The sequence below is a fragment of the Syngnathus floridae genome, chromosome 2 (assembly GCF_059516105.1).
Source record: "Syngnathus floridae isolate MCC-2025c chromosome 2, RoL_Sflo_1.0, whole genome shotgun sequence".
NCBI lineage: Eukaryota > Metazoa > Chordata > Actinopteri > Syngnathiformes > Syngnathidae > Syngnathus > Syngnathus floridae.
The window spans coordinates 11,179,507-11,201,076 of record NC_142414.1 but is presented as its reverse complement, the minus strand read 5'-3'; the positions used below and the strand labels follow the sequence as shown (position 1 = coordinate 11,201,076).

The 21,570-nt window shown below is 40.7% G+C and overlaps 4 protein-coding genes across 4 annotated transcripts; 3 read left to right on the top strand and 1 right to left on the bottom strand.

Moving 5' to 3' along the window:
* Positions 1–781: 781 nt before the first annotated feature.
* Positions 782–4,824, bottom strand: LOC148401740 (serine/threonine-protein phosphatase 4 regulatory subunit 2-B-like). Its single transcript, XM_088366278.1, has 9 exons — positions 4,679–4,824; positions 4,087–4,168; positions 3,787–3,957; positions 3,119–3,212; positions 3,002–3,039; positions 2,856–2,930; positions 2,626–2,763; positions 1,878–2,167; positions 782–1,773 (listed from the first exon to the last, which is right to left on the bottom strand). Exons 1-9 carry the CDS (start codon positions 4,710–4,712, stop codon positions 1,523–1,525), a joined length of 1,173 nt encoding a protein of 390 aa, XP_088222404.1. The 5' UTR covers positions 4,713–4,824; the 3' UTR covers positions 782–1,522.
* On the top strand, positions 4,815–8,823 carry LOC148401739 (eukaryotic translation initiation factor 4E type 3-like). Its single transcript, XM_088366309.1, has 7 exons — positions 4,815–5,329; positions 6,004–6,076; positions 6,330–6,424; positions 6,501–6,561; positions 6,641–6,707; positions 7,196–7,351; positions 7,446–8,823. Exons 1-7 carry the CDS (start codon positions 5,172–5,174, stop codon positions 7,484–7,486), a joined length of 651 nt encoding a protein of 216 aa, XP_088222435.1. The 5' UTR covers positions 4,815–5,171; the 3' UTR covers positions 7,487–8,823.
* Positions 8,824–9,247: 424 nt separating this feature from the next.
* On the top strand, positions 9,248–20,094 carry LOC148401738 (forkhead box protein P1-B-like). Its single transcript, XM_088369284.1, has 16 exons — positions 9,248–9,381; positions 11,805–11,945; positions 15,593–15,769; positions 15,831–15,920; positions 16,404–16,515; positions 16,581–16,689; positions 16,811–16,918; positions 17,575–17,662; positions 17,903–17,980; positions 18,079–18,271; positions 18,391–18,467; positions 18,564–18,665; positions 18,731–18,858; positions 19,002–19,047; positions 19,143–19,306; positions 19,381–20,094. Exons 2-16 carry the CDS (start codon positions 11,820–11,822, stop codon positions 19,535–19,537), a joined length of 1,755 nt encoding a protein of 584 aa, XP_088225410.1. The 5' UTR covers positions 9,248–9,381; positions 11,805–11,819; the 3' UTR covers positions 19,538–20,094.
* A 250-nt stretch (positions 20,095–20,344) lies between these two features.
* Positions 20,345–21,566, top strand: mdfic2 (MyoD family inhibitor domain containing 2). Its single transcript, XM_088365783.1, has 4 exons — positions 20,345–20,407; positions 20,802–20,880; positions 20,965–21,108; positions 21,188–21,566. The coding sequence occupies exons 2-4, from the start codon at positions 20,805–20,807 to the stop codon at positions 21,448–21,450; spliced, it is 483 nt and encodes a 160-aa protein (XP_088221909.1). The 5' UTR covers positions 20,345–20,407; positions 20,802–20,804; the 3' UTR covers positions 21,451–21,566.
* The last annotated feature ends 4 nt before the right edge of the window (positions 21,567–21,570 follow it).

Here is a 21,570-nt window from a genome sequence, read left to right as displayed (position 1 = left end):
GCTTGGGCCCGGCCGGGGCAAAGTAATGGAATCATTTTCTAAATGTGCAAATAATCCTTACAAAGGGCTTGGGTGACTAAAATATCAGAGTTTTATGCAATATGTATAAACCATCACACGGAGTTGAAAGCTTGCCATGGTCAATACCATCCCATCCCTCCTTACCTGCTGACAACAGCGATTGTGTTAATCTTAGCTGAGAAGTGTCAAGGCCATTATGGATTTCACTTGACAGTGTTATGCATACCCTCAGGTATATAAACAAACTAAAAACAAAATAGTGGGGATTAGAAATAACAGGTTTTTAGAGAGACATGTTCCTGTAACATAGTGGCCTTTGCATGTGTGTTTTGCAGACAAACATCTTTGTAGAACTGTATGTGAAAACTGCAATGCAAGTGAGAGGTTAGGTCACACTCTACACTTGTGTGATCCCTTTGTATAAGCTCAGTTTTGGATTTAAAGAACATTTTATTACTTAATTTTCATATTTATGTATCTACTGCATGTCTTATTTTTCATCTTACTTGATGTGCAGTCATTTATACATTATTTTCACCTTACCAATAAACTGCTGATTCAGCCTACAAATGTATTGTGAATAAAACTTTAATTCCGATGCTATTATATTACCCAAATGTTATTATCACAACTATATAAACGTATTTACCTTCCTTGTTGAAAAGGAAAATTGTTCCGCATACACGGCAGAGAAACCAAATCCACCGCATTATTTCCATGACAAGATCTATTGCTTTGTATGAATACAATGAAAGAAGCATTTCTTTTCCAGATATTTTTCTTTGTGCCCATGAGCACACATGACAAGTGCATAAAACTGATTTACAGGCATGTACAGTACTGTAAAAATCTCAAGTTATTAAAAAAACGAGGCATGGCTACAACTATGGTATTAGAGGGAAGAATTGTTAAGGACTCTCAAGACAATGTTATGCTAAAATGTCTTAACTTAATTGTCACTAACCATCAAGGAGCTAGTGCTAGTAAGTGCAATGTTAATGTTAAAAAAAATAATACAATAAGATGAATTTTTTTTTTTCTCATAGAAAAGGATGTTAAGAGGAGTCAGATTCATCTGGAGAGGGACATTCTTTGTATCAAAACTATTCTTAGGCTAAAACAACTCAAGCTACCAAAGTATCTTTTGAAAATACATACATGCCAATGATGAAGGTATTAAACTCAGCTCATATGTTGTGGACATGAAATGGTCTAACATGGCGTGGGGGATGGGGGTGTAGAAAAAAGCGAGTCAACAGTGGAAAAATCTCCATGATGTCCTTCTTAGTCCTTCAGACTAGTTGATATTTGAACAACCAGCTCATATTGAAGTAAACATAAGTTCCTTGCAAAAGGAACCTCCAGATCCATATCACTCCTGATCCTGCAGCCTTTAATTCCACAGTGATGCAGCGTACCCTTACTGTGTTGTCAGTGTCAAGAGTCAGTTAGGTCAACTGGCTCGTTTATTCACTTGCCTTTCCTATCCCCAGGCTAGATTTCAATCTGCGCAGTTTGAGTTGTCTGCACCGCCCCCTGTTGTCAGGTTGGGTGAATTATCAGGAGAGGAGAGGACCGCTTTGACACTCGGCAGGCAGTCTCCTCCGTCACTGCCGCTGCTGTCCCCAGTGTTGTGCTCAATCAGCGTATTCTCCTTCAGTTGTCCCTTCGATTGATGACTAGTGATGTCAGAGTGGGCCTTCTCCTCAAGTTCCCTCTTTTCACATGGTTGTGTCGGTGGGCTTCTGGGGTCTAAGGAGAAAAACGAGGTGAAAAACTGTTGTAAAACATTTTGATGGTCAAATTGATTTCCACTACTTTTTTGCTGAGGGTGGGCAGAGTTCATGTACACCTACCTGTATCATCTATATTGGATTGTGTTCGACAAGATGGTTTGCTTTGGAATTGTCGATCGCTAGAGTCTTCTAAGAAGTCACCCTTTGCTGAGCATCTCTCCATTCCTATACATGAGGATTCCTTGTTTTCTCTTGTTATGTCATCTTCCAGATTCTCGCTGACCTTTAGCCTCTTGTTGTTGTGCTTGTCAGCATCAGAACCCCCCTCTTCCACCTCCTCCTCCTCATCAGTGTGTTTACTTTTTGTCCGGCTCAGTGTGATTTTGCCTCCCACGAGTGAAAGGTCAGTGCTGTATAAACAAAAATGTATGTTAATTAAAATACATTCCTAATGTATGATTCATTTCTTCATTGAAGCGTTCATATCAACAGTAAGCTGTGCGATTGAAATCCCTTGATCTTAGTGAGGTGAGTAGAATCATAGCCATGAATGAAATTTAACAGTATCAAACAATGTTAAATATGCCGTAATCACTAAAACTACAAGACCGGATGTCAAGTAATTTCAGAAAATTCCAAATGCAATCTAGGCATGTCACAAGTAAATAAAAAAATACAATAAAAAAAAAAAAAAAGCATGAAAATCTCATTTATACTTTGTAAATTACGCAAAAGAGTCATTTAAAATAGCTTAGTTGTTAAAATATGGTTGATCAAGTTTACTTCACACTTGAGCTTGAAGCTATTAAGAAATATGTATCGGGCCCCAACTTGGCTCATTGGGCCACCATCCAAAAAAGGCTTCTACCTGACGCAAGGCTCCGCATTGGGCTCTGGCTCCTTGTTGATTGCACACTCAGAGAGGCCATTGGTGGAAAGCAAAGTCGACGATGACAGCTTTGGCCTATTCAGCCCTTTTGGCATGCCTGGTCCGTTAACATTTCGACTGCAAAATAATGGCATGCCGATTTCTTACACCTGGAGAACCAAAAGGATTCACCCCTAAAAGTAACCCAGTGTGGCAAGAGTGGCTCCCACCTGTCAGAGTGTACCAAAGCGGTGCCAGAAAACATCACACCATTCATTCTGTTTGAACTCAATGTCCCATTTTTCCTGTTGAAAAACAGAAAGAAACGAAATTAATGTATAGCAAAAATGTGAAGCATGACAGTTTTGGTACTTACTCCGATGTAGGGTGCACACAGCTGACCACCATTACATTCTGTAAATACAGCCAGGAAGAATATGAATATTTAATACATTTCTAACATCACTCATTATTAATATTGAAAACTGACAACCTTTTCTATACCCCTGAGAAACTTATCTGTTCCTGTATAATGTCGCTTTGGGTCAGTGAGCAGCTCACACAGACGCTGAATGGTGAATGGGATTCTGGGAAAGTTACCAAGAGATATGTTTAGAAGGAATCACGGGAAACCGCCAGCATCAACACTGAACTTGAAATGTTGCCAAAGTTGACAAAGACATACCAACTTAAACACACTGGACTTGTGTCTCAGCCTGCCGCGGGTTTTAATGATCTTATTAAAAATGGATTCTTTCCTTGTCAGCTTAATTGCTTCCAGTTCTACAGTTGTAACAATACATCCCTTAGCCACAGTTAAGACATTGTACATCAATTCAACAATCACTCTGATAAGGTGAAAGCGAAACATAACTTATATCATAACAGTTATTTGACATAAAATATAATACTGTGAATAAATCTCTGAAATAATTATAAATTATGTGTTCCGACTGTCTTGTTTCGCCAAAACAGAGTGCCTGCAATCGCTGTGGTTAATTTTAATGCAAAGCGATTAATAAAGAAATGGAATGTATTTTCAGTTAAGCGCTGAAGATAGAAATGCGGTGCCTACTGTTTGACAGAAAATAAAGTTTTATATCTGTTAAATCATGGGAAACTGTGGAAGAAGGAGAATATTATAGCATTTTATACACTAACCCATTAAAGTTGTCAACTATTTTTAATATCCTCTTCTTCATCTCCTCGAAAGGAACGTGTTCTACATTGGGATTGTGCGTGCCTCTCTGTTCAGGTGTCGATGAGTGAAAATCATCTATGATGTTCTCCAATTTAAACATAAAGTAGGGTTTGAATTGTGACCACGGAATCCTAGGAGAGATCAGAGATTTGGTCAGAAGAAGTCAAAACAATTATCACAAACAATTGTATTACCACACTTACTCAGATGACAAAAAAAAATGTAGGTTGTGTAATTGAGTGCAAATTTGTGGAACTCACATTGCTTCCCCTGTCTTGGCAACATGACACAGGAATTGCTCCAAGACTGGACTTGTATCCCTTTTCACTTTATTCTCAAAATCTGTAAATGATGACATTGATAACTTTTTAATGTTTCTGACCAAAAGTAAATTACATAACTACATAATAATTACATAAACATAACATGAAACAATTAATTATATTGTTGTTGTTTTTTAAGCCACTTGAAATGTTTCGGTGTTACAGTTAAGATGACTCACAGACTAAGCAAAAACACAAGTACGTACGTTCAAGTAGTGTTAACACCACAGCATAAAATCATATATTATGACAATTGCATTAAATTGCGGTTCGCTTGAAAGTTGCAATTTAGTAGCACGTTTATTAACTAGCATTTGCATAACTAATTGATATCGATTGACCAATCAATGAATGAGTTATGGAAATTGCACAGCTTGCAAACTAAACTTGCTAGGTTGCAAGCTAAGTTGATCACGTAGTTACCGACGATTAGCGGTTCCACTCGATGGTCGAGTGGAACCGATATACATATCAAAAACTCTCACGAATGCGCAATTATTCTTTTTTTTTTATTCAGTGTAATTTTTGCCTTGGAACGCTTCCAACAACGCCTCGGTGTCCATCGCTGCCTCCGGTAACCGAAGGAAATACTGTATTTGCTAGTTAGCAATAGCAAGCAACAACATAACAAAGCTGGTCCGGGTGAAGACTGCGCATGACTGTCGTGACGTCATACATAAACGTCTGTATTATGAAACGGACGTTCAATTACTATCAAACTGAACTGTGACAACATTGAATACTACGTATGATCATCCGTGGACGTCAGACGTCGAAACCATCCATTCATCCATCCATTTTCTGTACCGCTTTGTCCCCACTTGCATATCCAAAGAGGAAGCGTCTTTTTTTAGTTGTTGTTGTTGTGCGGTGCGGCTGAGTCATCAGCTGATCATCAGGTTTACTTTCACCGAGCAAACACTGCACATGTAACTCAGAAGCTGCGGTGGAAACAGCGTCAAAAGACGACTGCCAGTGTTTTGACAGTGTCATTGAAGTTCTGCGGAAAAACAACAACAACAATGGCACTACCGGTGGCTGCCGCGTTACATTTGAATTCTCCATCCATTCTCCTGGAGCCCAGTATTCACATCCGAGAACAAGACACCGATTTAGGAAGCTACGATGAAGAAAGTGACATTCTGCCTTTACATTCTGCCTGGACCTTTTGGCTTGATAGGTACGTCACAGCTTTCCATTTGAAATATTAACGTTGTTATTCAGCTGTTATATCTCAAGAGAACAAAGAAATTGGATGCAGTATGTAGCAAGTATTGAAAAATTGATATCAACACTAACAGTCGTTGCTGGGCGTGTTCAACTAAATTCTATTCAAATAAAAGTCACGTCAATCAAAAGTTTCTAGCTTTTCTGACCTATTTTCCTTTTTGACCTACATTTATATGACACCTCCTTGTGAGGATCCCATAATTTAAAAAAAAAAGATCACTCATACTGAAACTAATTCCACACAAAGTCAAATCAACTTCTCACTTGTTAGTTTTGGAAGTTTTAATGCTACAAAACTGTTGACCCCTTGCTGGGTTGCCAATAAAGACTCATGTGGCTAGTCCTCGCAACTAAGCCCCACTTAGACATCTACTTGTCATTTCAGATCAAATTTCATGTTGAATGAGTTACACAAGCGTCATCCTCCACCTCGCGTACATGTCACTAGTTGCTGTGTTCTAATCAGGTCAGAGTTGTTTACTTGCTGATTCGTCATGTGATTCCCACCTCCATGTTGTCTGTTTGATTGGCAGGACACAGGAACGTGACACATACTGGGCAGAAATTTTATTTGGAACATGCCGAATTAATGTTTTTTTTCTAAATAAGTATCTCCTTTGTCAGATCTCTTCCAGGAGCTACAGCAGCTGAATGTGAGTCCAACCTGAAGAAAATCTACACCGTTGAGACAGTCCAGGCAAGATTTCCAGTCTTTTATAATCTTGCCACATCATACACAGTATCTGTAAGATAATTCTGCCATAACAAGAGTAGAACTTAGTATTTTAGAACTTACTCCATTTGTGAATTCCTAACAATAGCAGTGGTAGTTAAATGACAATAAAATCCTCTGGCTAGAATTTCCATACAGTTAAAGAAAATATTAAAATCTGAAACTGTCAATACCCAATCTCCCAGAAAAACGCAAATAAAACATTTGCCTCCTGTAGAACTTTTGGAGAGTTTATAACAACATACCCAATGTTGCCATCTTGCCACTGAGGTGCAGCTATCATCTGATGAGAGGTGAAAGAAAACCACTCTGGTGAGTTATTTTAAAGATAAATACTCTATCTACTTATCGACAAAATCTTATCTATTTTGTTATTGTTTTCAATCAGGGAGGAAGAAAGTAATGCTAAAGGAGGTGTTTGGAGGTTGAAAATACCAAAAGAGTGCACAGTGAGTGATGTGATGAAATGAAATAGCTCTGATTTTCACAATCTTTATGAGCTATTTAATATCGTCTTTATCTTCACAGTCTGCTGTGTGGAAGGAATTGCTACTGGCCACAATCGGGGAGCAGTTCAGTGATTATTGTGCCGCAGGTACAGTAAGATATCGTTTCAATAACTCGCTTGAACGACATATGATCTATAGTAGTGGTTCTTAACCTGGGTTCGATCGAACCCTAGGGGTTCGATGAGTCGGTCTCAGGGGTTCGGCAGAGCCTCCGCCACGGAGGTCCAGACACACATGACTTATCTTATAAATTCGTGATGACGCATATCGGAACTGGTCTCAAAAGCAACAGCAGAAGTCACACTGATTTGCAGGTATGTATGTAATTTGTTGTGAGTTCATGCATTGTGTTTGTCCTTTGAACAAGGTGATGTTCATGCACGACTCATTTTGTGCACCAGTAAAAAAAAAAACATATCTATGGCTTGAATTTGAAGAAAATCTTATTTTATTTCTCACTTAAGAGGGGTTCGGTGAATGCGCATATGAAACTGGTGGGGTTCGGGACCTCCAACAAGGTTAAGAACCACTGATCTATCGTCAATATTTAACCCACGGCTCATTTCACCCACAGAAGATGAAGTGGTAGGTGTCAGCGTCAGTGTAAGAGACAGAGAAGATGTTGTTCAGGTGTGGAATGGAAACGCATCCTGCGCTGATGAGTCTAAAATTGTCGGGAGGATCCATGAGCTCCTTCCGGAAACGCCATTTAAAGCGGTGTTTTACAAACGTGAGTATTTCTTCACAGTGTGCATTTCTGCAATTGTTTCATTGATTGTGACGCTCATAAATGTTAAGTAATACTCATGTTTGCTTTGTTACAGCTCATAAGGATCATCATGCTTTCGAAGGAGGTCGAGCTTGATGCGAACACGTTTTGCACTTTAAAGCACAGCTCGCACCATAATATGTAGGCAGAGTTTGAAACAGTCGAGTTGAAGCTCACGTTAAATCTCAACATACTCGACTCAAAATGTAGCCGTTATATTATGGCGAAGAAATTCCTTTTGTTTTTCGGAACTAGTCATTCTTCTACTGTATTTGAAACAGTTTTGCTTGTTTTTTGTTCTTACTAACTTGTGCACACAAAGTTCTCGCGAAATTATAACAGGTTATGTACAGATGTGTAATTTTGATCTATTATAGTATTCATTTCAGTTTCTGGAACACAAACTTATGTTCTTTAACTGAGTACATCTTTAGAATGACACATCTTTTTACTCTTTGTACATAACGGCCAAAATCAAGTTCCCTAAAGCACACGTTCGCAAACTTTAATGAGCCAATGCACCTATTTTACATAAACATTTCACGGCACACCACCAAACAAAAATATCGAAATAATGATGATCTTGTCTCAATTTATCTTACTGTGTGTGAAATGTTGCTGTTTAATTGAACACAAAACTGATGTCGGAAGCCATGACTTAATTGTGTTTGTAGCAACTCCAAATAGCCTTTTTGCATTTGAGACCAATACGTTGGATCCTTTACCTCTCAGAAGAGCCGCTTGTCATAATTGAGAAATTGAAGCACACTGAATGCGCTTCAATGACTGACTAAAAACAGTGGCTTGTGCTGTTACACACACACACTGAATGGATTCATATTTACACTGTATTGCACATGGAGACTAGTATAGTATAGTGTAGCGTCGCACTGCTAAGCAGTCAAACAAATGACTTACCCACATCCACTTTCTCCATCTTACTATTGGTCATCACCTTGCATTTGCCATTTATGTCATGTGACCCAAGCAGCAGCACATTAAAACAGTACCCAAACTGTATCCAGGTCAAATTTATTGTAGCTTTGTAGCTTTTCCCAGCTAATTTAAAAGACATCTCATTCTTTTGCCTTTCACTAGGTTATTGCATGCATGGTGACCTGGTTGAGAATAACAGCCCTAGACTAAAGGCAGTTGGTATATGTTTGTTTAATTTTCTTTAAGCCCCAAACTAATGATAGACTTTGCCAGGCTAGGTCAAGTGTTTCTTACCCTTATGTTTTCACTGAAGTAATTCCATTAAAAGAGCGTGTTCATGGAAAACTGCCTGCACGTCTGCAGTTGACCTTTCACTTCAAGACTTCTGACCTTTGTAACTGTTGATCTTGGACAGTGCCTTGTGTTTGCCAGCAAACAATATGCTTTGCCTGTGTTTGTTTGACTTTGTTTAAAATAAACCTGCTAAAAATTGTAAATGAATTTACGTAAATTCATTTGTGGGTTCACCAACAGAAATTGATGACTGCCGATACACTACGTTGAACGTGGAGAGAGGGAAAATGTCGCCGTCTTGTGGCTATTTATGAGTCATTCAAAGTCAATCTTGAGTATTGTCAATTCTGTTTGAGGCACGCTGAATACTTTTGCAATTAGATATCCATCCATATCCTCACTAGGATCATATTTTGTTTTTTAATAAACTGAGAACACATTGCTGATAGGTTCAAACAAAGTTGATTAACTAATTCATTACTGTTTGAAACTCGGAGAATGCATTCGTCGCTTAACTTTTGTGATCCAGTTGTTTAAGTACAACTTTACGACGATACAAATCTACAGAGTGATCCGTGCGATATTTTCGTTCCTAATCTGACGGTCCCGCGTGTGGACATGACGTCACCATTGTTTACTTTTATCGAAGCCACGCCCTCTGTTAGCAACTTGTGGCTAGCCCCGCCGCCAACGAAGCCACTCCGAGGTTCATTCTCCCGACGCCGCACCGAGTCCAACTTTATCTACGCGTACTCAGGCTGGTGAGTGAAAGTGGATGGAGTCGCATGCAGATAAACGAATATTAACCTGGACGCCATATTTATTGCCGTATCGACGTTGGCAAAACGAGAGAGATGATTCCTTTCGGTTAGCGGCTAGCTTTTGTTGTGCATCGCTACGAAGCCCTAGGTTGGGTTTGAAAACACGTTCATATTCTCCGGAGGAGAGAAGAGGAAATTTAGCCTATGAATAACATGCGCTCATCGAATATACTAACTCGCAGTTCCTCGTTCCACTAGCTTAATGTTGGGGTATATCATACTGCAATGGCTGCTTTCGACGGATGTCTAGTTCATTCATTTTTGTGCCGAGCATATAGCACATTTCTTAATATTGTGCAACACCTATTTGACATCTGCTCAAGCTTATTCAGATTGATAGTGTTTGAATGTCGAACATTGGGTGACATGACCCATCCTTAAAGTGAAGTAAACCCATCTTTGTAAATATGCTACTACCAGTACTCTCCTCTAAAACAGATTGGAGAACTAACAAACAACAAGACTGATTAGAACGATTGTATCGACCGCCCATCCAAAATGAAAGGGACAAACACATTGACACAATGCATTACGATCACCTTGTTTGCATGAGAAAGTTGAAGTCAAACTGTAACACCACAAAATCTCACACATTATTATTAGTTGTATTTTCTTGAAAACTGTTTTGCCACAGTGCTGTTTTTATAATCTAATGTTTTGCTCATAATGTCTTATTTTCTTGAATGCACAATAGTTAAATAGTCATTCTCGGTTCTTCCAAGAAAGTGGACTCACGTTTTCGAAATTCAGCTTTTTGTCTTTTGTAGTAACCATGATCTTGTGTAAACACAAGAGAAACTTTGCCTGCAAATGGTGGATATGGTTTGGATTGACTTTTATTTGCAGAATCACTTCACTTTTTTTTGCCATCTTTACAATGTCCCTCTCATTCATTACATAATACTTCTCTGACACTTTTCATGCAGGAAGTACTCTCTTTGTGTGTGTGTGTGTGTGTGTGTGTGTGTGTGTGTGTGTGTGTGTGTGTGTGTGTGTGTGTGCGTGTGTGTGTGTGTGTGTGTGTGTGTGTGTGCGTGTGTGTGTGTGTGTGTTCTCAAGTGACCAAATAAAATTTCATCTGTAACATGGACATCAGTCCCAACAATCCGAATAATTTGATGTTAATTTAATCGTGAGCCTCAATGACTGTTGTATATTCAACCGTTGACTTACATGTTTGATTTACAAGTTTGCAAGCCTTGAATCTAATGACGTTCTCCTTGAGGCAATGCTGCCCGTTTCATCTGAGCTTTTCCATCTGCTCACATTATCTGTTTGCCTACTTTATTTACTTTTGTTTATGCTGCTTAGCTTTTGACTCAAGCACTCCCAAGCTGTACACATAAAAGCTTTCTTGTGCATTGTACTACCTGACACGGCCGTTTATCGCACCACCTGGTTAATGGTAAATTGTTCCAGAAGGAAGATATGTTTGCACATAAACACAGACCCAGGGCCCCTGTGTTTACAGTAGTCATGGCAGCACTCAGTTATTCAACAAATAGACCAAGCATGTTCCTCTCACAGTTTCAGAGGAGACTGTTTGCAATGTGTGTATCGTACGTAGCTTGTTTGTTTGTTTCTTTTACGTTGTAATCGGGTTGATTGCTAACCGAATTCCAGGTAATAGTGAATAAAAGCATAGTGTTTTACCATTGAGCTTGCTTGGTAACTTTTTGGAGAGTAGCTCATAACAACCCAGTTGTTACCTTGCTGGATGTGCTTGAGTGTCCGCGCCTTAAAATCAAGCAATAACTCTATAATGGCGTAAATAGTTGGGGAAACCACGTGCGGACAAATCTCCAAACGTATGTTTATTTCTGAAATGGAAAACAATTTTCATTTACGCTGAGCCCATCTTTAAGTGCTGTGTAACGCCTTTAGACAACATATCCTTATTACACTTGTCGCGTGAGATGCTAATATAGTTTGAAAGGCCAAGTGCCATTATGAAACATTGTCCGTGGCTTGGAGTCATGAAGAATCAAACTCTCTATAACAGGTCAACTTAAAAGGAAGTCAACCCTGAATTTTTCTTACCAATCTGCTGTAAGTGTCCCAACTAGTCTCAACACGGCATTTTGATTAATATTGTGTTTGTGGAATATGAGTAAAACAGCAAAATTCTGTAACTGTCAGCTTACTTAAAATACATGATTTAAAAACTATGTAGCCAATCCCCTCATATTCATTATGCCACCAAGCTGTTCCTACTGTGGGTATAAACGGTAGTTAGAATTCATCATGCTCCTTGACTTGACTTTTAAATAACCTCACCATTGAGATTTGTATTTTCTGTCTACCATTATGCCACAGTTTTCATCCAGCTGTTTCCAATGACACCATTTGTTTGTTTTTCTCAGGTCAGTGAAGTCCAGATGCACGAGTCTGGGTCAGAACCAACTAGCCACGCCATTCCAGCTGTTAGGACACAGAACGGGAAAAATGCTGAGAATGACAGTCGACTAAGGAGCGGCCATACTCCTCCCCCAGAGTCACCCAGGGTCAGTTTATTATTGTTGGTTTTCCTTTCTTACACAAATCCTGATGGTTCAGAGTCTCATTTTGGTAACATCACCTCAGTATTGGAGCATTGCTAGCATTTTGGGAGCACTTTTGCTCAATGGATTGATGGGCGGGCTGGCGGAAAGATGGATAGATACTCTGTAGATGGATAGATACTCCGTAGATAGATAGATAGATAGATAGATAGATAGATAGATAGATAGATAGATAGATAGATAGATAGATAGATAGATAGATAGATAGATAGATAGATAGATAGATAGATAGATAGATAGATAGATAGATAGATAGATAGATAGATAGATAGATAGATAGATAGATAGATGTGTGAGCTTTTTGTTTTGTGCGCGCAATGTAGCCTTGAACCCCTCACTGTGTCTTTATATTATTGTTGAAAGTTAGCACTGAGAGGGGTGCAGGGATTTTGAAAGGGAGGGAGTTGAGAGGGGGATTTTCTTTTAGCTCTTGTCCTGAGCCCCCCCACCCCCCACACACACAGACATCTCTGAGGTAAAAAAAAAATCACAGAGAAAATTATTTTGTGGCCGCTTATTTATGTATTTGCTGCCAGGTGGGCTTGAGAATGGAGATCAGTTTTTGTCTGTTCAACGGTTTCAATCAACTACTTTTTGTGCCCGGTTGTGCGTCTGCTAGGGAAAGTCACGTGCCTGTGATTGTGCAATATAATATTGTGGGTGTTTTTGCAGTTGCTTGTGCGTTGCAGGATACGTGTTAGTATTAGATTTTAATGCTTTTTTTTGCATCCATGTGTGCGTTTGGCTGTCAGTCATCTCGGAGTTCACAAGACCAGTCTTGCAGGAACAGATCTGTGTTTACACTCGGCTGCTCACTGGTATGACTCTCAACAATAACAACAACACAAGATGTTTGGACTTGCTGGCTGCCATGGTAACAGGGATTAGGCAAAGGCTGTTGTTGTGTTGATGGTGTCCACAGAAAAACAGAGGGGCCAACCAGCTCTGCCTGTCTGTCTGTGGGGTAGACCTGTTTTTTTCATGGCTTTTGTGGCCACCTTGACTGCATTGAATCTCATAAGAAAGGCCAAACAAGGAGGCCATCGACTGTTATTGTTAGCCCACAGCCCCAGTGAAATTCTCCGTCAGTTTGTTTACCCGACTCTAAACAGACTCTGCCTCAGAGAGAGATGTTTGTTTGTGGTTCAGACCTTAATTAAAATATGAATCCTGCATTCTGTTTTTCGTAAACAGGCTCTGCCTGCTTTTTATTCATTATTTAGTCTCTGTGCAATTTTGATGACTTTGTTTATGTTTACTACAAACATTGCCAGAGCAGTGAGGCGCTCGACAGGGAGCGGAGTGGGGGTTGGTAGATTGCTGCATGCTCAGTAGACGATGTTGTTTATGTGGCACTGGTTGTTTTTGTTTTTGTTGTTGTTGTTGTTGTTTTGATGGCAGTCTAATTCCCCCGCGGTCATCTGCTGTTGTTTGGTACGTTTTGATCTGAAACGGATTGACGGAACTTTCTGCACTAGAAGGTGAGTTGGGAAAATGATCACGCACAAACGTTACGTTGATGTTTCACGTTACAAGTTTCTTTGATGGTATGGCATGCGTCATGCGGTCCAGAACACTTATACATGTGTGTCAGACTCCCGGCCCATTTTTATGTGGCCTGCAACTTTGAAAACAATACAGTCCACGCTGCTTTACCAACCCAAGTGGTCATAAACATATCCTTCTACATTTTGTAATTTTACACAACTGTAACTCTATATCAGTATATGATTACCGAGAGTGAAAGAAAGGAATGAAATAGTCCTAACGTGTCAAAATAAACTATTGTGAAAGTAAATACTTTCAATGACTCGAAATGGTATGAAAACTCTGCTATTAAACACGGCCGATGTTTAATTTATACAATTGGTGTTTGTACACACAAATGCAGAAGCAAGAAATGCCTGCTGTAAATGCGCATTTGTTATCCGAGAAAGACCATGTGGGATGCTGAAGTCAAATAGATGAACATGCAGTCCTGCTCATCTGTATTGGCGCATCCACGTTTGCATACATTCTTTTAAAGCTTCATTGCACCAGTTGTAAACAAGCTGTTAGTGCCCATTGCCAAAGAGCTCTATTTTTGTTTTGTCCGCCCAGAAAATATTTTCCCAGAAGGATTGTGTTTTGTCCAGGTACTCCTTGACAAAATGGAGCTTTTCCATTTTATATGCTTGCCTCCACAAATGCTTCCAGTTTGGCTTTTATAGCTTTCGTTTTGAAACAAAGGAATACAAAGGTGTTTGGAGATGGCTTCATATACAAATTGGAGGTCTTGTGCTTGCAAATTACAGTGCGTACTTCTAATGTCTTCAGACAGTTCATTTGTTTTTACCATTGTGAGAATGGAAAAGGGGACAACAGCAGGCCTTTTAAAACATAAGTCACAATTTGTTGCTTAATTCATGTCACATAGACAATTTAGAACTAACAGTTCTCATTTGTGATTTACTAAAGGTGAGTCACAATGTGTTTGCATACTGATTTACAGGAAAGACTGCCAATGCCAGTGACACAGCGCACTTTTGAGTTTTCTATTTTCCCTCTCATTGTTCATTGTTTTAGTTGTTTATCAGTTGCTCTTTCATTGAAAAGGTTCTCTGTAGAAAAGAAACATTTTGTAATTAGTCTACAACAATTGTAACAATAGTATTCTTAGCTCTGACATTTGTTGTAATAAGATATGGCAGGCAGAACCACTAAAATGCGATTTTTAGTAGATACATTTCTTTTTGAAGCTCCGTTTTAAGGTAAATTGACGTCTTAATAATAACTTTAATAATGTGTCCTAGTATGCGTTTGATTTGTGGTTCTGTTTCATGTTTGTAAAGCGTGTTCAAACACGTGTGACTCGTAACCACCCAACCAACAAGGGCATTCTTATCAAGTGCATTCGTAATATGTTTACTCAAGCATTTCATCTTGTTTTTCTCTCTACCAGTGTTTTCATCACTGTCAGTGACACCACACCCAGTTTTTCCCTTTGTGCTTTGTGTGTGAGTCTGTTTAAAAGTTCACAAAAACACCCACTGGCCAGGAGTGAAAAGGTCCATTTCCTCTGTTGTGTTGCCAGTCGTAATGTATGAAAAGGATGGATGGAGCACTCGCTGCCTACAGTGGCCCCTGGATGTACTGCATATGTCTATTCTGTGTGATATGGCATTCAAAATTTTGGACAACCAAATTCTGCTGATTCTCAGCCTTATATTTGTGACAAATTAGTGGATATTACATGACAATCAATTACCACATCTCCAAAAACAGCAGCTGTCATTTTATCAGCCCTTGCCTATTTGCAGACACAAAATACATCATCTCAATTTTTTCCTCAGGTTTTGATCAATCACATTGGACGTGCATTTTTGTACTCTAGGACTGCACAACTGTGCAGCAAAGTTGACTTGTTCGGCAGATGCGATTTTTGTTTGCGCCTCTGTCAGTTGACAAGCTCCCACATCTGTTTGCACGCTCTTGCGTGAATTGTTGCCCATTGTTTCACACGCAACCCTTATAATTAGATCTTTGATGATGTCCGGAATGAAGCCTTGGCTGGGCTGTTGATTCATCCTCAATGTTCCTGGTTGTCACAGGTTCCAACATCGTCATCCATGATGACCCCACCAGCTGAGGCTCCGCCGCAGCAGCAGCCGCAGCAGCAGCAGCAGCAACAACAGCAGCAACAGCAGCAGGCGGCGCAGCAGCAGGTTCTTAGCCCTCAGCAGATCCAAGCCCTCTTCCAGCAGCAGAAGGCCCTCATGCTGCACCAGGTACTGCATCAGGAAGGGGGTGCAACCCGTCAGTTTGGTCTGATTCTTGTTTTATGCCCAGCAACAAATTCAAGAGGTCTTCAAGAATCAGCAAGAGCAGCTAAATATGCAGCTGCTCCAACAGAAGAATGCAGGGATTGTTAGCCAGGAGGTAAGTGGACATATTTGCACCTCTTACCTCTACACAGATGCACATCTGTGAATGCAAATACCGATGCCCAGTGTGACAAACATACTTGGGGAAAAAAATCTTCCCATAAATCCGTCAACATGAAATTAGCAGAATGAGGAGGCACTTGGCTGAGAGCAGGTGTGGGTGTGTGGATGCAGGAAATGTTTTGTTTCTTTCTAAATGTGCTTGTCTTCCACAAGTGGTATGCAGACAATAAAGGGAGTCTTTCTGACCACATTAGTCGATCCTTTGGGAGAACTGTAGAACTAAAGTGAAATAATCGCATTAGCTTGTAACAGTAAGTCCAACATCCCTTCCCATTAATGCTGTCACCGCTCGTCAACCGCTAACTGACTTTTTGTTGTCTTTGGGCTTGCTTTTTAACTGAGCAGTATTTGAAGAGATTTGAACCGTTTTGTTGTTGTTTGTGCCCATTCGTAAATCACTCCCTTTGTGTCCTAGCTTACGGCTCAGCAGATTGCCATCCAGCAGCAACTTCTTCAGGCGCAGCAGCAGCATCTGCTCAACCTGCAGAGGCAAGGCCTGCTCTCTGTGCTCCCCACCAGTCTTACCGGTACGTCGGAGGTGAAGCTCAGACAGGCAGATGGACGGACTCTAACATGACGTTGGGTTTTCTAGGCTGTGAAAATGGCAGCGGCACGTTATCCACGGGCGGAGACTCCAGAGAGTCGTCCAATCATCAGTCTGCGACCAACGGACACCCCGCTCTCCTGAAAAGGAAGGAAAGGTGCTTTCCTGTGTAAACTTTCATACATCCTGTTCTGCAGTATTGTGGGCCCGTACTTTTGTTTACTTACACATCCAGAGATGCATCACTGACACCGGTGGTATTTTCCGACTTGTTCCAGCGCCTCGCTAGATGAAAACGTGCCCAGTAGCCACGCTCTCTACGGGAACGGCATGTGTAAATGGCCTGGCTGTGAGACAGTCTTTGGAGACTTTCTGGCATTTCTCAAGTGAGTCGTGGCTTGTTGCTGCAACACTGATTGGACCCTTTGGTGGTGCTTATTTATTTTTGTCCAGGTACTGTGTTTGTGAGATGTCTTGATTAGTGACTTTTTTTGGCTTTCCATCCCATCTGTTTTTTTTAAGGCGTGCTCTTTCCGATATTGATCCGAGACTGATCCCCGAAGGCGTGGAAGGAATCATATACTGATTAAAAGGATTATTTGCGTGTTTTGCTACACTTATAACACATTGAACAGTAGCTACAAAATGGTACCCAAGTGGCACTGCAAACCTGTGCCTCAAATCAGACGCCTGGAGATACTCATGCCCGAACAAGGCTCAAGAACAATACTGGCAAATTGAGAAGAAAAGAAGTCCTACCCGTGTGTATTTATAGGCAAGTTAGCTCAGACTATCAGCAAAGCTTCCTGAAATGTTTTATTCAGTCTCAAATCCAGTTTTGAAAAACTTTGGCTCGTGTATCACAAAGTTATACAACCAGTGTGTGCATGACAAGTCCAGACAAAAAACAGGATCTTTAAAAAAAAAAAAAAAAAAGAATAATTTATGCATTTTCTACTGCTGGCACATTTAACACATTCATCTCCAGCTGTGATGTTTGCTGTTCTTAAATCTGCTCTTGAATATGTTCTTTTCCCCGCAGGCATTTGAACAGTGAACACACGCTTGACGACAAAAGCACCGCACAGTGTCGCGTGCAGATGCAAGTGGTTCAGCAGCTGGAACTACAGGTTTGTTTCTCGTAGACCAATCTACATTTTGTTTCATCAAAGAAAGTAAACTTTGCAGCATTACACACTGACTTTGTATAAAATGTCTGCCAGCTATGGTGCCACATTGGTTTCACACCAGAAATAGCATTTTTTGACAAGCTTACACCTCCATCCGTGCCAGATAATAAGCCAGTGTGCTTTTGTCACATCACAGACCGTGAACTTAGCACCTCTCTATTTCATGTGCTTTGAACATAGCTAAAGAAAGACAAAGAGCGACTTCAAGCAATGATGGCTCACCTGAAGTCGTCGGAGCCCAAAGTTGCCGCTCAGCCCGTAGGTTTGCCCATTAACACTTTGATGGTAGATTGCATGGTTCAAGGGATATCATTCTAATGTTTTGGTTTTTCTCTTAATTTGTTTTTCCTCTGCAGGCAAACCTTGTGCCTAACATGTCCTTCTCCCAGGCAACGCCGCCCAAAGGTCCCCATATGAGCTTGTCCCAGAGCGCCACGGCGCCTTCCACGCCCCTGACGCCCCTGTCCGAATCCCCCTCGGTCCTCACTCCCAGCGGTGGCTTCAACGGAACCCCTGTACGCAGGCGGTACAGCCGCTCTGTCAGCCAAGGTGAATGCCAAGCATCCACAGGCACCCGAGCACGACAGGAAAAAAAAAAAGAGCATTTTGAATTTTTGGAAAAGCATATTAATTTGAAATTTGAGAGTAAGATTGTTGTTTTTAAACAGATATCGTTGATAATAAGGAGTTCTACCTGAGCACAGAAGTTAGACCGCCATTTACATACGCGTCGCTCATACGACAGGTAAAGGCTATGTTTGATGAAAATGCAAAATGGTATGTTTGCAAGAATTTGCAATTGTTCTCTTCACTTCTGGAATATTTCCTTAATCTTCCTCAGGCAATATACGAGTCACCGCGCAATCAGTTGACTTTAAATGAAATCTACAACTGGTTCACAAGAAACTTTGCCTATTTCCGACGCAACGCAGCCACATGGAAGGTACGGCTGCCAGTTTGTGTCAATCGTCTGCATATCGTAATGTATTATTTTCTGGAAATGTCCAGAATGCTGTCAGACACAACCTGAGCCTCCATAAGTGCTTTGTACGCCTTGAGAACGTGAAGGGAGCCGTGTGGACGGTGGACGAGATCGAGTTCCACAGACGAAGGCCCCAGAAGGCAGCCGGTAATGGGTGAGTTGGCTAATGCCTTGTTGACGCCACAACATCTCAGACCCAACGTTCCGCATGAATGTTTTTGGGAGGTTTGGCGTCTGTGACTTAGTCATTTCCCGCCGAGCCCTGACTTGCTTTTTTTTTTTTCTTTGCAATTACAGCTCCCTCTTAAAAAACCGACAGAGTTTAGCTGGGTCTGCTTCCCAGGTAGGCCTGTGGTGTGCGAAAAGGTCGTACCTTGTTTGACAGGGAACTGGAAAAGTGAATCACTTCACACTAAACGATAATTGTGACTTTCTCAGGTTGGAAGTTTAGACTGCAATGCCTTCTACAACCCGGGTGTGATGGGCAGCATCCCGTTGCATTCCCTGCCCCACGTCCTCCAGGAGCAGATGAACGGCGCCCTTGCCAACGGGTCCGGCTATCAAAGCGACAGCAGCGCCACGCAATCGCCACCGCAAGCTTTGTATGTCTCAAGCGCAGTATTGAATGATTGCTGATGAAATGCCTTTGACGCACCACTTTTGTTCATTGAACCAGCATCAAAGAGGAGCAAGAGGATGGGGAAATCTGTGAAAATTACCCTTACGAATCTCCCGAGAGCACAGATGAGCACGGCCACAGCCCGGAGACAAACCGCGACGACAACGACAGCAGCCCGGAGCGGCTTCGTCTGGACCGCGTGCCCTCTCTCTGACCACGCGGTCCAAGATTTCAAAACCACGTATTCCAAAAGAGTCCCAAAGCAACTGCTTCATCGACATAACCAAACACTCTTGTTGTTCTTTTATTATTTATCAGTATTTTAGGGGGTTCTTTTTATCCAGTTTTTAATTCTGTACAGTCAAGTGAGATCACACATGTGAAAACTGTCTTTTCATGGTTGATATTTTTTAAACACGAGCATGAGGAGCAGAGAAGCCAAAGGAAAGGGAACACGGATAGGGAGCACTTCACAATTAAAAAAAAATAAAGAAAAAACAATAGTTGATTTTTATTTTAGTCATATTATATATGCATTTGTAGAGATGATTCTTGATATGTTCACTGCCTCCGTGATCGCATATATTTGTAACAATATCATCAGGTGATTAAAAAAAACAGAATGTCTTTATACGTGTTGGTATTTTTCACCCCCACCACAAACATTGCTGAATTTTCTCAAATTGAGCATGTATGAGTAGATGCTATAGATTTACCTTTTACTGTAGACCAACTCTATGAAGAATAAATTCATCATGATAACTGTCAAAACTGTGTAGTTTGTTTTGTGAAATTGCTCCCATTGGGCATTTCTCTTGTATCCAATTAAATCGGGGAGTTTGTTCCAAGTGCGAGCAAGATTTGAATGTAGACTCTCATGTTGAAGTGCCACATGGGGCCAGAGAGCGTTGTTGAATGTTTGAAGAACCGATTATTCTATGACATCACACGAATAGGTGGCTCCCGATTGGCGAATAATAATGGGTAAAGACGAGGGGAATTGGGACACGATGGATAGATACTCAGATCAACCACACAGAGGTCCGAATCCACACTCTACTGGAGTAATTAGCGACAGAGACAGGTAATGTGATATTCTAATTTTCTTCGATAAATGAAATTTCTTCTTAAAATGATTGAAATGATAAGTACACATGAACTGGTATTGATGTTTACATTTTTAAATTATTTTTTTCTTTAGCATGTTGTAATAATAATAATAATGGTTCACCAGTGGGTGGATTTTTTTCTGAAACGTCAAAGTTATAAATTACAATGCACTGTCAAATCTGTATTGCTCAAGATTTTTATAGGGAAATGGGAACAATTACAGACATTTTTCTAAATATGCCAAAAATGCATTAACATAAAATCATCTGTGAATAACATTGAGTGTAGAACAGTGTTATTGTTGCTTCATGCAAAGAAATTTTGCCACACTTTAATAATTACAAAGTAACATTTTCTTTGCTCTGCAGGAGATGACAACTTCTCCCTCAACTGCTCCTGAGCCGAATTTTACGGAGCTTGGGGAAAAAGCAACTACTGAATGTGATGGTAGGTTTACATCATCTTGTTTATAATTTAACAGACTTAATGTGTTTATTATTTAACCGAGAACCATGAATACTTATTGTGTAGTCAGGAATCCCCCCAGTTCCCCGGAGCGGGAAGCACACATAGGATGGAATGAATCCGGAATCTTGGAAACAGGGTCGGACAGTTTGAAGAGCAGCAGCAGTAGTGTGTTTTCCTATGATGACTCACATCGGTCTGTCACTAACGGTAGTGTACATGTTGCAGTAACCAGCAACACTATTCACAGTTGAAACAAAAGTCTGATGTTTCTCTTTTCCACCCTCAGAGGACTGTGCAGCACTTTTGCTGGCTTGTCTGTATTGTCGCTTCAATGAGTTCACAAACCTGCTGCTGGACACATTCAGCAGGGCCGTCAGCCATTACTTTCCTTCAGGGAATGATGTCACAGAGTCCAGTGAGAGGGACCATCAGGGATGGGAGTGCTGGACCTGCAACCTGGGAATGGACTGGGATATCTGCAACTCCTGCCAGGACTCAGCAGAACTTCTCGAGCTAGCCATGGAGATATCAGAAGTATGCTATCGCTGAGAAGAGCTCATGGCAGCTTTGGAAGCTTAAATAGAAAAGTAACAGTGAAAACTTGTCATACGAATGCAGTGGTGCTCAACCAATGTATTGTGAGTGATCGGTGCAGGAAATAAAGAGGTG